Raw genomic sequence first — 16,423 nt, 5'->3', positions numbered from 1 at the left:
GACCTTGCCAGCCCATTAATACTTCCTTTAATAGCAATCTTCTATAGATTCAAATCAGGGACGCTCCACTGCACTAATTGCTGTGTTAGGTGAGCATCATAGATTTAAAAAAATTAACAAAGTAAAATCCCTTCAGGCCAATCCTTTAGAAAAATGAAAACACTCAAACTACCATTCTAACTCAAAAATTTACAAAAATATAAATATGAACGTCAGTTAGGGATTTTTGAAGCATTATTGTGGTGTCATTTCAAGCTGAGCTATTTCCCTGCATCCCCTCCAACCCGCATTTTTCAGAAGCACCAATACCCTCTGGTCATCTTGTCCCAAATTACCTTAACTAGACTCAGCCTGGTGCTCTGTGGCTGGAAACCATGACGACTACTGGAATTAAATAACCATCCTGCTATGATTCTTTGCCAAGAGTTCAATTTTTCCCCTAATTATTGGTGATAAAGCATCACATTAATTGTCTATCACTTAACTTATTGCAATTAATGATTAATGGGATAATCACTGCATTAATCATTGCTCAGTTGCTGACACGGGGGGGCTCTTCATTCGAGAATACACACATTCAAATCTATGCTGGTAAAAGTGAGCAAGGGTCATTTTCATGTTTCAAAAGAGAAAACCACAAAGTTGGACAGTGGCAATGGCTGTGCATTAGGGAAGAGAACAAAGAACCTTCTTATACCCTTCACTGGCCCACAGGAGCACATCGTACTTTCCTTGACAAGATGTGCCCCAAGGGCCTGTACATGTGCTACCACTCACCCTCTTGGAACTCTCAGGCAGTTGGGACTAGTGGATATCCCTTGTCCGTGTTTCACAGAGGAGGTACCCGAGCCGAAAGAGGCCAAGTGCCTCAATCGAGGTCATCTGCTGGCTGGTGGGCTTCCTGACTCCAAATCTAGAGTCTTTCCACATCACCATCCTGCTTTCAGACTGACCACAACGCCAGCTCCTTACAAGATATATATCCATGGTTGATAATCCAGTTCATTTTGAACATCCTGGTGGTTGTCGTGTTACTGTAATCACTGTACAATGTCAGGAGACTGCTACTCCTTATACTTAGACATAGATGAAAACTAGATCTAATGATCAAACTGAAAATGATCCTTCTCTGAGAGATGGTATATTGATAAGAGCTTGGGCTCTGTCCTAAGTTAGAATAAGTGGAAAAGCCAGTGTGTAAATCTGAACCTCTCTGTATACCTTTTGGCGACTTGCTAGAGTTTCTTACTTTCCTTTTTTTCACATCATGGCACACACAGAAAATGACGGCAAATTGGGATAAACAGATGAAGCAGGACCTGTGTACCTGTGAGCAATTCATGGCATGCCTGCTGGGAAGGACAGGTGTGAAGCTCTAGAATGGTGCCTGGCACAGGGTTAGAGCTTTATGCAGCCTTTATAATTAGCAGAAAGTTGCTATACCTATGATGCATTCTTTCAGGGTTAGTTTTGTTCCTTTGGGGTCTCTATAGCTGCACATGTGGCTATTTAAATTTAAATTCATTAAAATTAAATACCATTTAAAGTTCAGTTCCTCAGTGGTACTAGCCACACTTTGCAGGCTCAATAGCCATATGTGGTAAATGGCTATTGTATTGTTCAGTTCAGATGCAGAACATTTCTATCTGTACCGAAAGCTCCATTCGACAGCACTGATCTATAGTAATATCGGTCTTAACGACTACGGGTGTTCCTGAAATCCCCAGAAGAATGTTAGATCCCCTGAAGGCAGGCCCTATCATCTCACTGAATTTGTGATCAGCGGAACTCTGCTCAGTGCCTCGCATGGGGTAGGGACTCAGCCATTGATCGTGGAATTGACCCAACCTCGGTTCAGATCACTATCTTGCTTGCTGTGCTGCCACCCAGGGTAAAAGACCTGACATCTGAAGAAAAGAATCCCAAAGAGGAACCCCCAAAAAGGAAACCAGGAGGCCCACTCCAAATGTAGAAATAAATAGCTAAAAGTGTTCAGTAAAGAGTACCCATTCCTGCAGCAACCCCAAAACTATAAAATCAATAGTGAGAAAATGCCAATTATCCAGGCCCATCTGAAATATTATTAATCTGCATCATAAACAGCCACTAATCAACGTAACAGATTGTGAAATCACTATTTATTTACTTGCCAGGAGGAAGCATTCCCCATCACATGTAATCAGATAGGAACAGCTCAATTTAGGGAGAGAATAGAACAAACGTAGATTTTTTTAAAAATATAAAATAATAAGGATCCAGAAGAAAGCTCAGAGGAGGTTGCTGGCACCTATATCGATTCCAAGATCAAATCGGCCCAAGTACCTTAATAAAGCCTGTCATTACACACTCAGATACTATAGACAAAAGTATGCTTCGGATCAAAAGAGGATCATTTGCAGGAGTCGGGAAAGAAATTTCCCTTCTCTCTTTACTACTGTGCAGCTGGCAAGGTGCATCTCTGAGTTATTCATTCAATCACTCATTCATTCATTTTCTCTCTGTCTTTCGGAAGTAAAGATTAAGTAGGTCTGTTGCTTGAATGAATGCATGAGAAAGTGGAACCTTATTAAGGACATTCATTTTTATGGTGCTCATTTGACGTCTTTTAGTAGTCTCCTGATTGCCTAGCATGTCCACTAGTGCTGTGAAGACACACTCCCAATGAATCAGAAACACTCTGAACAAGATTTAATTGAACTGCTCTCAACAAAGCCTGCCCTAAACTGGTTGGAAGGATTAGAGAGGCACATATAGAGTGGCTATCATAGGGCAGCACATACAGTAGGGGCTTTGCAAATGGTGGCTCCTGTTTATTATTTCCGTAGTGCCCTTAGCACACAAAATGCAGGAAACATATGCACCAAACATCATTCACATGATTCCACTAAATCCTTGTATGTTGCTCCTCCCTCAGCTCAAAATTCCCAGGAGCCACATGCTGCCTTGCAACAGAGGACCCAAAGAGAAACTGCTACCAGTTTTCCTCATCTTATATATCACTAAACCATTAAACAAACAAACAACTTACATAGAGCTTACAACATGCCAAGCACTGTTCGGAGCGTCCTATAGTCAAATAATCCTCATAGCAATCCTACAGAAATAGGTACTATTTTTAATCTTCATGCGGAAAATGAGGCACAGAAAGGTCAAGGTACCTTGAGTGGGGTCACACAGCTAATGAGTGGCAGAGCCAGGATTAGAAATCAAGCACCCAAATCGTGACAACAAAGACAGATGGCCCAGAAGGTCACCCAGTCTTCAAACTGTGTTTGTGAAATCCTTTTCCCCAGCTCACCTGGCAATCTGTTTAATTGCCGTGTGAACCATTTGTTTAGCTCTCATTCAACGTTGAGGCAAAACTTGGGATCTTGGTCCAGGCAAAGCCCCACAGGAGGATACGTCCCCCACTACATTCAAGGCCTTCCTTTGAGCACAGATGTGCATCCTCTACTTCTCGGTCCTACCTTACACATCCTCCTAGGGTGTTCGGCCGTAACCCTCATTGTTTTCTGGAGTTCAGGCTTCTGGACACCACACAGGCCAGTCTGAAGGGGAATGCTAAGCATGATGGACAGTAGAGTCCACCTGGTGTGCCGCCCATTCATTCGGCTGCAGTATGGCCCTGTCTGTGTCTCCCAGGAAACACTTAACAGTGGCACATCGCCCGCCCTGCGTATCCCTCCCGATATTTGGGAACTATTGTACTACCTATCTAATTTCTCTTTTCTAGGCTGAATGACCCATTTCTTCAGCCTCTTCTCAAAGGCAATATTTCTCAGCCCTTCAGTCATTTTCATTGCTCTCTTCTGGCCTCTCTCCAAGATTCTGTATCTTGTTTAAATAGTGAAGGCCAACACCAAACATGATTTAAGAACAGTCATGCCTGAAAAAGTAACAAAGGCCCAACGAATACGGACTCCAGAAAGTAAATATTTTCTCAAAAACAAAAGTATTGTAATATTAATAATGGTAGTAAGAATTAGGTTGACCAAATAAAATGATTTTTGTTACCTGTCACATCATTTCCTCTTATTATTTTCTAGAAGGCTTAACTGTCCCTAAGTCTTCTCTGAAGTGACTTTCCTCCTCCTCAAAAACCCTAAGCTGTTTTAGTCTCAGCTCTTCTTCCCCTCAATATAGAAATCTTATCATCTTGAGAAATGGCCATTCTCCTTCTCTCAACACCAGGTTTTCCAGAAATAGCACTTCCTGTCTTGGCTTCTTCAATGTCTTCTGCTTTGGGTAAGATGTCCCCCTGCCTGGTTGCACTGCTTGTCTCCCCTTTGGGTGGATTTCAGCATGTGAGGGCTCACCCTGGGGGAGGGGGAGGACAGGACGAATATGCAGGGCAGGCACCACCTGTGCAGGGCCCTGCCCAGGCTCCCAAATGCAGGACAAAGACCACCCTTCACTGCTGACTCCCTTAGAAATTTTTTATTTTTATTTTATTTTTATTTTTTGGTCACCCAGGCTGGAGTGCTATGGCATGATCTTAGCTCACTGCAGCCTCGACCTCCCTGGCCCAAGCATTCCTCCCACTTCAGTCCCCCAAGCAGCTGGCACTAGAAGCGTGCACCACAACACCTAGTTTTTTGTAGAGACAGTGTCTCGCCACGTTGCCCAGGCTGGTCTCGAACTGCTGAGCTTAAGCAATCTGCCGACCTCAGCCTCCCAAAGTGCTGGGATTACAGGAGTGAGCCATTACGCTCAGCTAAGAATCTTTTTTTCTTCCCCCTGAGATAGAGTCTCACTCTGTCGCCCAGGCTGGAGTGCAGTGGCTGGCATGATTAGGGCTCACTGCAGCCTCAACCTCCAGTTGAGAGTTCAAGTGGTTCTCTCACCTCAGTCCCCCGAGTAACTGGGACTACAGGTGTGTGCCACCACACCCAGCTAATTTTTTTTTTTTTTTTTAATTTTAGTAGACACAGGTACTCGCTATGTTGCCCAGGCAGGTCTTGAATTCCTGGGCTCCAGTGATCCTCCCACCTCAGCCTCCCAAAATATTGAGATTACATGAGCCACTGTGCCTGACCCTTAGAGAATCTTGAGGCTAAGAATCAGGGGTGACCCTGATCAACTTCCACATGACAGATCCCTCCACTGGCCTTGGGAGCAGGTGGGACCAGCGACTGGACCTTCAACAGAGGAAGAATGACATCAAGGGCATTTTGGTGAAGAGCCACCAAAGAGATGTGACCAACACCCAGATGCCCTTGCACACAGCTTGGCACTTACCTGGATACTCAATAAGCAAGCTGGCTTTGGTGCCACTTAAAAAGCTTAACCATTAAAAACTACAGTATAATGTAGTATAATAAAGAAGAATAAAGGTGACTGCTCAAAGAAGCAAACGAAATCTCCCTCCCACTCATCCTTTTTCTGGGCAGACTAAGGATACATCCGCTCCCTGACTTGTTAGCTCCATTCTTCCAGGGAAGGAAAGAATAGAAGGCTCAAGGGCAGCCACGCACACTACCTGTCCACTTGCCCTGGTCTTTCTCGCCTCCGCCCTCTTGGTCCTTAGCAAGCTCCTCTGGATCAGCAGCTGTTTCACTGGGTCCTTCAACATCTTCAATGGCTTCTTCTGAAACAGAAGAAAAACATGTCAAGGGTTAAAAATAAAAAGAAGATGAAGGACTTTTGGCCCCTGTTGCAAAGAACTGCCAATGACAAAACAGACACCAATGACTCGTCCCCCTTCTCTTTCCAGAGGCCCCTGGGAGGCTGACTGTGCTAAGGATATACCGAGGTATGGGTAAGCAGTGGGGACTTTCCTTCTGGGTAAACAGTTGGTATGAGGTTGTGACTCGCTCCAGATGTGTGGCCATTAGGTATTTCCAGATAGATTCTGAATGCTTTGCTTGAGCAGTTCTAACTGAAAAACCAATCCTGGTTGAAGCAGTAACTCCACCTGAATCCCTGAAGTTGCATGCAAGTCTTTTACACTTGAAAATGCAAAACATGGCCACCTGTTCACTTCATGCCTAGCTCCATTCCCAGAGCCTCCTGGCACTGGCCTGGACCAGCCCCAATCACTGACCCCTCACAGGGCTCACAGTGCCTATGCATGTGCCAGAGTGTGTGGGAGTTGTTGGAAGTCATTCAGGTTGCGAAGAGTCATAGAGTATCAGTGATATGAGTTCATCGGTTTGAAGAGTTCCAGAAACCAAATGGCATCTTGTGAGCATGCCAGGAGGCAGTGGTGGGAAGTGAGATTTGTAGAGTAAGGGATAAAAATTTGTAACAGAGTCATACACTTTCTTTTTGAAGCAATTCCATCCTTCACTCACTACGGGTTTAAAACTAATGCAGCAAAGTACAGTTCAGTACACAGTGCTACAGTGAAGGCAGAATGGCGGCTGCCAATGCTAGGCTGCTTATGAAGTGAAATGTCGTTCGGCCAAGTGGGGAAGAAGAGAATAAGATACTCTAGATGCTGAGGGAAAGAAGGGGAGACACTTCTCTCTTGCTTTCCTGGCCCTCTGAGTCATTATCCAAAACATGCATTCAGTAAGAATGGGCTAAGGGAATGAATAAAGTGGACAAACCAAGGTGAAATAATTTTAATAAAGATGAAATTATTAGGAGGCTGTGAAGAGCACATTTTCTCAGGTACACAGGCGTGAGGGCAAGGATGCCCACATCTGTCAGTAGACCAGACCCTAGCAAGGAGGTACTGGGTCTGGCTTAAAACACTGGATCAGGCCTCTACCCAGCACCACCAGAGGTCTGTCCAACCCCAATTCTACTTTTCAATATTTTAAAGTATCATGCCTTCTGACCCTCTAGAAAACAGCCTCTACCCCAATGCTAACTTTTCAGTTTTTCTAAATGTCATGCCTTCTGACTGTCTAGAAAACAGCCTCTAAATGTATCTCACGAAGGAAGTAATAGGAGTACAAAGTAAATTGGTCTCAAAGGGTTTCTAAAACACTGAGGAAGAAGATGTCTATTTAGAATCAGATTGTCTTGACTCAAGAGACGATGGAGGTCCAAGGTCTGGAAAACGCAACTAGTGTCACGGAACGGTCTTTCTTCCTTACCACCAAGAGGGAATTTATGAGGCAGTCACTGGGAATACAGGTGAAATACGGTACTGTTTATTTTCATCTCCAACTCAGGATTCCACATATAATTTCTATGTCTCCTTCTTTGTCTCACTGCACAATAAAGTCAACATCAAGTTTCCCTACCCTACCCTTAGTTCAAACAGAGAAAAATCAGGCAACCACAGCTTGAAGTCAATCAGATATAGAGCCCCACATTGACACCATACATCATTCAGTACAGTAAACATGTATAGGTGTCAGTAGAGTAATAACAAATTACACAGCGTGACACAGGAACTGTCTTCATTATGTCCAGGTGGGATGTTCCGTGCACATTTTTAGGCTTTCGATAAAATTGTTCAACACTATAATGATAAAATTCATCTTTGAATGGTGATACCAGCATGCAGTCAATGAATATTATTGCATTGGGTCTACCCAGATGAGCTAGGTCCCTTAAAGGATCCTTATTTGTCCCAATACATGCTGTGATACAAAATATCTGTAGTGTTGATACATTTATGCCTATTGTTCCATTATTGGAACACTAAGCTTGTGGGAGTTATTTATATCCTACTGCTCAAGGTCATCGCCAAGGCCTGATTTTTCACACACAAAAAATTTGCAATCTCCAGCAAAAATGGGATAATCAAATTTGATTAGGCAAAGAGATGGCTCAATGGCCTCTCATCTCTAGTGCACACATATGACCACCTTAGATGGGGACAGTCTGATACCTATAAACTACAGAACACCCTGAGATGGTGATGAGCAGTGTCTGAAGGTGCTGCTCAGCAGACGTGGGAAGGGATTTACCCACTGGGGGGTCATCTCCAAGCCAGCACATTATACAGCCTGCAGCTATCACAGCAGAGCGTTAAAAACTCACGGTCACCCAACACTGACCCCAATTCTTTGAGCCTTACCAAACAAATCTGTTAAGAAGCTAGAGACTGTAATGTATAAGCAGATCATTGATGCATCAAGCATGGAAACTGCATGTTGCTCTGTGAATATTCCTGGAGCTGTCATTCTGTGAGCCCACTTGGGCCTTTGCTTTCTTCCCTCCCTGCCCTACTGCAAGCAGAAAAGGAAGGCGGCTGAGTTCCAATGAGAGGATCAACGAAAGAGGTTATTTCAAGAACTTATTTTGCTTATCTCTTTTTTTTTTAAAGATTTACAAATCAAGTCCTCTTCTTGAGTTCCTAGGTTTAATATTATCATTTGTGATTCATTCACTAAAAGGCTGTTCTATGCGTGGTAGAAGAAGAAATGATTAGGAAAATCCTGGATAAGCCAGCTCCCTTTCAAGGGGATCCGTGTCCTCAGTCCCCCACCCTCACCTAAAAAGCAAGTCCCATTCAGCCCAGCCAGCTCATCCCTGCAGTTCCAGCCATGACCTATAGGTGTCGCCCTCCGCATGGTGAGGCCCGGAAGGGCAGCTGGCTGCAGGAGGCAGAGGAGTCTGGACCGCCTAACCTGAGCATGTGGAAATAATATATGTCTTCAAGTGAACTGTCTGGTCCTGGAGAAATAAAATAGGACATTCATAAGCAGTTACACCATCTGTCTTTATACCATCATCATCAACAGCAAGAGGAAAAATAGCTCTTTAAAATGGATGAAAGCCCAGGCTGACAGTAACCGGAAAACTGTGAGCTCTGAATACCAATAAAGGTAGAGAAATGATTAAAAAACAGAGATGCAAACTGAAAATTTGTCTGGACAGCTCAGGCCCACGATGCTTTGCAGGCAGGGTGTGTTTTATTGGTTCCGAAAGCATAAAGCAAGCTGCTTACCAAGAGCCAGGCCTGGGGAAGGGCTTGGTCTCCCCACCCTGGAAACACGTGGGAACCAGGGGCAAAATGGCATCCCGCTTTGAAACAGAGATCTGCGTCCACACGCTAAGCTCCTAGGGCTGTTATCTAGCCCTTGTTCTCTTTAGGAATGTAGATTTGATACACACGTGCTGGAGAATGGAGGCGAGGTTTTTGCTTTTTTCCCCCACAGATCATGGATTGCATTCCCCCCTCTTCTGCGAAGTCAGTGGTAACCGGCTGGGTCATTATTACAGAGGCTGCAGATTTTTTTCCCCTATAATATTAGCTACTGACAGATGGTGGGAACAAGTGAAGACCTGATGGACTGATGATCGGTTTTATCTGGAAAATCCTGTCTTTCCTACAGAAAAAGAGACCAAGACACATAACAGCCACTGTGCCATTTTTAAGGTTGAAACAGACAAATCAAAACCATCTTCTCCTTCAAGCATTTAACGGTATTTCCGATCCCAACCACAGCACAACAGGAATGCTTTCCCAAGGGTGTGGCCAGGACCTGGGAGAGGAGGTCATCCCCACTCCCCTAGTCCCGCCCTGGTTCTGGGCAGGAGGTAGCAGGCCCAATGCCTCCCAGACAGCTGTTTTAGAAGACACCAGAGAAGGTGCCTTCTAAAACCCCTACGGAAGCCCACAGTAGCCTCAAACTGGAGCACCCCCTCCTGTATGTGTTTTCATGTTAAAGAGTTAGGGAAATAAAAGCAAATATTGGAAAACTGCAGTGTCTTCCTAGGGTCCCTTCTGCCTTTCATTTCCATGTTCAACAGTGACTGAAGGCCTTTAAAAAATCTCTTTGGCTGGGCATGGTGGCTCATGCCTGTAAATCCCAGCACTTTGAGAGGCCGAGGTGGGCGGATTGTTTGAACTCAGGAGTTTGAGACCAACCTAGGCAAGAGAGTGAGACTCCATCTCTACAAAAAATGCAAAAATTAGCTGGGTGTGATGGCACACGCTTGTAGTCACAGCTAACTCGGGAGGCTGAGGTGGGAGGATTACTTGAGCCTGGACAGTTGAGGCTGCAGTAAGCCATGACTGCATCACTGCACTCTAGCCTGGGCAACAGAGTGAGACCCTGTCTCAAAAACAAAACAAAACTCTTTCCATCACCACCTCCTTTTTACAACTGCTTCTCCCAGATAGCACGCACTTACTAGTGCTTGGCAAAATCCAGCCTGCTCATCACTCCGGCCTCCTGATTAAGTGCAGAGCCCTCAAGTACAAGAATTCCAGCAGATAAATACCTTCTAAAGAGGAAAGCTTCCTAGGACAGCTTCAGTTTTTAAGGGGATGATACCCCAGTCCCAGACAATTTCCCTTCAATCAAAGTGGTTTTGCTGACCACAAACGCAAATTGATCTCTTAATATACCTTATACTTAGCATCTTGGTAAAGGTGACTGCACAATTCCCCCATCAGTGGTGAAATCTGCTCCCAAAGGAGGAGAGCGTGCCAACTGGCAGCCCCATGGGAATTTGCACCAATCTTATGAACAACCTGGAAATTGGTGCATGAAAGCAGCACCAGGCAGAAGCCATAAATAGAGGTGGCATCACCACAAAGTCAGCATTCTACCCCGCAACCTCACTGTACACACTCCCCAAACGCGTCACCCGAGAAAATGTTCCAGTTGTTTAAAAAAAAAAAAAAAAAAAAAAAGTACTATTTTCCCAAATAATGGGGGCCGAGTGACGTGTCCACGGCAGGTATTCTACAAATCACTTACAAGCTTGAAGGAAGGGGAGTCAATCAACGATTAAGACTAGTCCCTCTGTTCCTAACTCTTTAACACGATAATGCAGATTAATTCAAACCTTCCCCAAACCTGACAAAGCCCCCATAGTGCCTCGGTGTGACAGAAATTTGGAAATTCTCCTAAGAATCAGGGTATCTGTACCCGAGGCTCTCACATGATCATGTTACTTAAATAATACACCAATCTGTGATCCCCGAAGAATGAAATTGTTCTTTCCTTTTTCTTTGGAGGGAGCGATGTTTGAGGGTGGGGGTGAAATAAAGTGCGTTTGCCTGTCGGCAGGCTCAAGAGCTGAGAAACATTAGCTGTCATGAACCACAATCAAATCAGGTTTGAAATATTTAGCAGTGGCTTGGAAAATGCGGCAGTGCAGCTCTGACAGGCGAGATGTGCACAGACACCCACTTTCCATTATAATGGAAATATCAGGCCTGTTCTGAATATGTATAACCCAGAAAAATGTATTGATTTTTCATTCGGCATTAAAAAAAATGAAATAGCCTGCAGCTGTCAAAAGCCTTTTGTTAAAAGCTCATCTTTCCTGGAATGAGGTTTACCAGAAACAAGTTTTAATTGTATATAGGACCTCTTCTTTGAAAAACAAAATAACCAATCTGCTTACTTTGAAGATAGAGTTAAAGCTTTTCCTTTCTCCATTTTCAACCTAATTAACCCAAGGAGGACCACTGAAAGTAGGCAGGAAAGGCGGGGTACACTCTGACCATCAGGGCTGACACGGAGGGTGGCAGCTACAAGTGGCGTTTGCTGGTGTCTCTGTGGTGGGTGGAAGGAAGGACTCAGGGATATATCTCGCTCTCTTGTTCCTCTAACTCCTGTGTAGGTGCGGCATCCTGAGACTCATTGTATACCCTGGTGAATCACTTGTCTTCTTTAAGCCTTGGCTGGCACAACTGGAAAACGAGGGCAGAACACTCTAGCGTGTCCAATCCTCTTGGCATTTTGTTATCAATGGGAAACCTCTACTGGCCGCAAATATTCTACAGAATATGCATACTTTATTTTGCAAATATAGGTCAAATCAAATCCCACAATATAAAAGATGACTACTAAGGCCTAGACGACTTATTTCAAATAAAATCGAGTGCGTTATAATTCTGCTACAATAGAAACTTATAACGGAATACAGTCTGCAATGCTGATGGACGGGCAATTGTGTTGCTCCCAGCTTGTTACTTCTACTCCCGTCTTCTCTCTCCAAGCCAGAAAGGAAGAGGCTAGTGGTGGTAATCTTGGTGGCTACACCGATGGAGGTGGGCCACTCCCTATGCCATTCTCCCTCTGCGACTTTCGAGCAAGTAGAGTCTCATCGAATAGTGACCAGAAGTCCTGCCAGTGACTGTCCATGTGCCCCAAGCTATATCCTACCTGTACCATGACGGCCAGACCCAGAATGTAGCAACCTACTCTGCAACATCCCAGACACATCTCAAATATTTACTCCCTGGTTTTATTCCATGGTGTTCTTCCAGCCCTGACAACCTGGCTAGATGCCCGAGAGGTAACTTCCAAGCGATTAGGTTTTCTGGGTAACAATGCCCTGCCTCGGCAATTTTCCCTTAAATCAAGGTGGTTTTTGCTTACCACAAATACAAATTGTTCTCATCACACACCTTACACTCAGCATCTTAGTAAAGGTGACTGCATGTTCTCATGTATGTACACGGAAAAGGGAATTTACCAGTCTCCATGGAAGTCCTCTGTGGATAATCATCCAAATTAAAAAAAAAAAAAATACCAACCAACTTTGCCCATTCCATCTTCCACTTCTTAGCAGAGTATATACATTTACTGAGGAAAATGCCAGATCACAAAAGGAAGGGCCTGGGATCCAAACCAACACTGATGAGTGGGACATCTTGAGCTCACCCTATGGTAGTCAAGGCAGGAAACCTCGAAGGGTGAAGACTGCGTTGCAGATGTGTGTGGGAGGGTGGGGGCAGGGGAAAGCAGGCAGGGGCTCTACAGCTAGAATTTACTCATCAGAAGTGTAATATTTTCCCACCTTCTCAGGATGTCATTTCTTTTCCAATGGGCAAACTCCAGTGCATGAATAAAGCTCGAGACATTCATGCCCATTTGCTGTCTGCATGGATGATGAGCAAACGGGCCTCCCGCACTCCTGCGGGCCTCTAGAAGCTGCCTCTTCGGTAGGACCCAAGTGCACCAAGTCAATGGGACAGAGTGTGGGAAAAACAGAGGCAGGTCTCCCTCCAGGGGCGCCATTGCCTTCATCCTTTTCCATTTTCTCACCCACTTAAGCTCTCTGCCATGCGAAAGACCTTTCTCCACCTGCTGGACTAAACAGTCAAGAGGTCAGCCTAATGCTCCTACAGGTAATTTTCCCACCCTGGTGGCTTACCAAAAAAAAGTGGCCACACTGCTAACAAACTTCTAGCTTGTTTCAAACAAAACTGCCTTCTGAAAGATGACAATGACACAAACAGATTTCAGCCCTCTAAAAGTGGAGAGGATGGAGTTCAGGAAAGAAACTGGGGTCATGGAAAACTCAGACATGCACCCTGACTCCAATGATGATTTTTTTTTTTTGAGACGGGGTCTTTCTTGGTCACCCAGGCTGGAGTGCAGTGGTGCAATCATCGCTTACTGTAGCCTCGAACTCCTGGGCTCAAGCGATCCTCCTGCCTCGGCCTCCTGAGTAGCTTGGACTACAGGCACATGCCACCACGCCTAGATAATTTTTGTATGTTTAGTAGGGATGGGGTCTCACTATGTTACCTAGGCTGGTCTTGAACTCCTGGCCTCAAGTGATCCTCCTTCCTTGACCTCCTGAGTAGCTAGAACTACAGGTGCACTCCACCATGCCCAACTAATTAAAAAAAAAAATTCTAGAGATAGGGGTCTCGCTGTGTTGCCCAGCCTGGTCTCAAACTCCCCGGCTCAAGTGATCCTCTTGCCTGGGCCTCTCAAAGTGTTGGGATTACAGATGTGATCCACTATGCCTGGACCTACAAACTCTTTTTCACAGGGATCCTTTAAGTAATCATTTTACCACAAGAATTCTTTATACCACTAGATGGCCATTTACCAAATACACCTGGGGCCACAGCGCCTGGAGTTTCTGGACAGCTTGAAAGGTGGTGGAGAGCTGCCAGCTTCCACGGGGGCTGCAGCAGGGAGGCCTTGCAGGAAAACCCCACACTGAAGGAATTCAGCCTCCTGACCGCCCCCACCCTGACCCCCGTTCCTGTCCCCCACAACCACCAGCCCTGTTTTTTGGCATCAGGCTGTAAGAATCAACACTCTGAAAGCAACTCTGGTTATTATTAAAAATGACTAATTGGAGAATAGAGACCATTTATGCTTTTGTATATTTGAAGATCTTACCACTGTTTACAGAAACAAGAAAAATGGGGATTCTGGGGCAAGAGGCAGCCTGGGAAGGGAGGGCCAGGCTGCAGCCTGCATGTTCGGCCCCTGCTGGGCAGAGTGTGGCCCAGCTCAGCAAGAATGCAAGCCTGGGGGAGCCTCTCCATTTGCCTTTTTACTTTACTTCACCTCCAACTTGAGCATTGACAGGAGAGAGCCTGTTACGAGTCCAAAGTGGCCAGGGCCTATTAAGGCCTCCCCGAGAAAATCTCCCCTCTTTCAGCCGTCCCTCCTGTGGGAATAGCACAGAACGCCAGGGCATGAAGTGAAAAATGCTGCCGTTGTGTGGTGAGGGACGGGTCCTGCCATTTTTCGTCTCCCAGGCAAGGCCACTTGGCCATTTGAACAGTTTGTCAAAACCGCACAAGAATTACGGGGGTGGGTGGGGGTCAAGAGAGGAGAAAAAGGGAGGAAACGCCTAGAGCCAGTATTGCAACAAGTTCCATTTATCTGTGTTCTTAGCAAAAGCACCTGGGTTGCCCCCTGCAGAAATCCAGAAAGGATAAAAGTAAATGTGCGGCGACAAAGCACAACGGAATGAAATATGTCGCGGACTCGCCTGGTGGCTATTCACAGGAAGAATTTTTTTTTTTTTTAAATAACTGAAAGGTGTGAGTTCCAGTTTGTAAAATACAAACCCAACCCTGAAACACTCTCGGAATACACGCTAAGTAAGAAAGCTAGCTATGTCCCAGAACTCTGAAGTAAATGGAATTCAGCAGGGATTAGTTCCCTCGGATTTCTACAGAACCATGATTGTTGCTGTTACTTTCACACATGAAATGTAAAAAAGGCAAATTCCCCGAGCATGTCTGTAGCAGAGCGTGATGTGATTGTGTTGTCATTTATGGGAAATAATCGCAGGCCCATCTCTCCCTTCCCCCACCCCATTTTCCAGTCCAAATAACCATGAAAAATTACACTTCAATGTCAGCGCGACGACAAAGGAGGCGCGCTCTCTGGGAGCTCAGCGGATTTGCAGGGGTTTTTCCTTTCTTTGGACAAAAACTACCTTCAATTGTACTTCATTTAAAACGTGATCTAACAAATGCATTTTGACAAGGTCTTTTCTCTTTTTCTCCTTTCTTTCAAACACTATTTTACACAGTTTAACCTCACACCAAACTGGAATGTTCTAGAAAGAAGGGGCATGCAAAATAGAAGGTCCTTGATACCAAGAAGGGTGTCCCCCATCTCGTTAAAAACAAAGTAGTCAAGAAAAATGATTCCGACCCAGTATGCTACTGAGAGAGAGGAGGATGAGAGAAACAGTAATGTCTTAAAGACAGAAAATTTGATAAAGGCCCCCCACCCAAAAAAAAGCTGGACTTGATAGAAAGAAGAAGGTCTTGATGGAGTATTTATTTGCTCATCAGAATTAACCATTTTGTGGATTCAGAGGCATCATCTAAGGTGTCTAGATTTATGGTCAGAATTGGGGGTTCATGACAATGTGGGGGGGATGAAGAAGGGGAGCTTCCCTGGTGGGGTACCAGTTCCCTCCTGTCCCCTTCCTCTGTAGGAAGGGACATTTTTCAACAGAGCAGATCTGCCTGAAAGCTTTTTAACATTCCAGGTGTGAGGCTGAGCAGTCCCTACAAGCATCTGTCTTTCAATAACAACCTGCCGGAAATAAACATGCTGGGAGGGGAGAAGACAAGACGGATAAACACACATGACTGATAGAGAGTAAATTAAAAAAATTTAACAGTTTCCATTAAAGAAGACTGGTATCTCCTTCTGAATCAAAACTGACTTGGCTTGTCAGAGAGAGATCTTATGCTTAATGCAAAAAAAAAAAAAAAAAAAATCTGTGTTTCCTTATTTATTTGTTATTGGAAAATATTGGAAATATATGGATGAAAAAAAGTCAAGGAGGGCCTGTAAGTGTACTTAAGCATCTATACACAAATGAAGGTGTATGGGAAATGAACAGGATGTACCAGAAGTGATACTAAATGATGGTGATTAGAACCTAATGGGTATAAGTGAAACCTTGTGGGATGGCTCTCATAACGGGAACGTCAACGGTGATGGATGCAATCTATACAAGAACGACAGCCAGGGAAGGAGAGATGGAGGGGCGGCCATGCAGGCCCAAGGCATTTGCAATGCTGGGGAGACACAGTTTGACAATACCAATGGGAATGACGGACTATTTGGGGCAAACAGAAGCAAAAAAGCAAACAGAAAAAGAAAGAGGTAAACATTTTGTGTCTGACCATCGAAACAAATGGCACACAACAGAGAAAAATAAAACCATGACTCCAGCGGTCTGAGTCACATGAGGATACAAATGAGGGACTTGAATTCCCTGTTTGCCACCTTACTCTGAAGCCCACAGTGTCTGAAGAATCTCTAACCTATTCAGA

The 16,423-nt window shown here is 44.7% G+C and overlaps 1 protein-coding gene across 1 annotated transcript in view; it reads right to left on the bottom strand.

Annotated features, from left to right (window-relative positions):
- The window catches only part of ZFHX3 (zinc finger homeobox 3), a 173,461-nt gene that overhangs the window by 37,522 nt on the left and 119,516 nt on the right, over positions 1-16,423 (bottom strand). Inside the window, exon 4 of the mRNA XM_032157793.2 lies at positions 5,480-5,587. Coding sequence (XP_032013684.1) covers positions 5,480-5,587 — 108 coding nt within the window. The remainder of the gene's footprint in view (positions 1-5,479; positions 5,588-16,423) is intronic.

Source organism: Hylobates moloch, unplaced genomic scaffold, assembly GCF_009828535.3.
Source record: "Hylobates moloch isolate HMO894 unplaced genomic scaffold, HMol_V3 SCAFFOLD_6, whole genome shotgun sequence".
Lineage (NCBI taxonomy): Eukaryota > Metazoa > Chordata > Mammalia > Primates > Hylobatidae > Hylobates > Hylobates moloch.
Note: the sequence above shows the minus strand (reverse complement) of the source record. Positions and strands in the feature narration are given on the sequence as shown.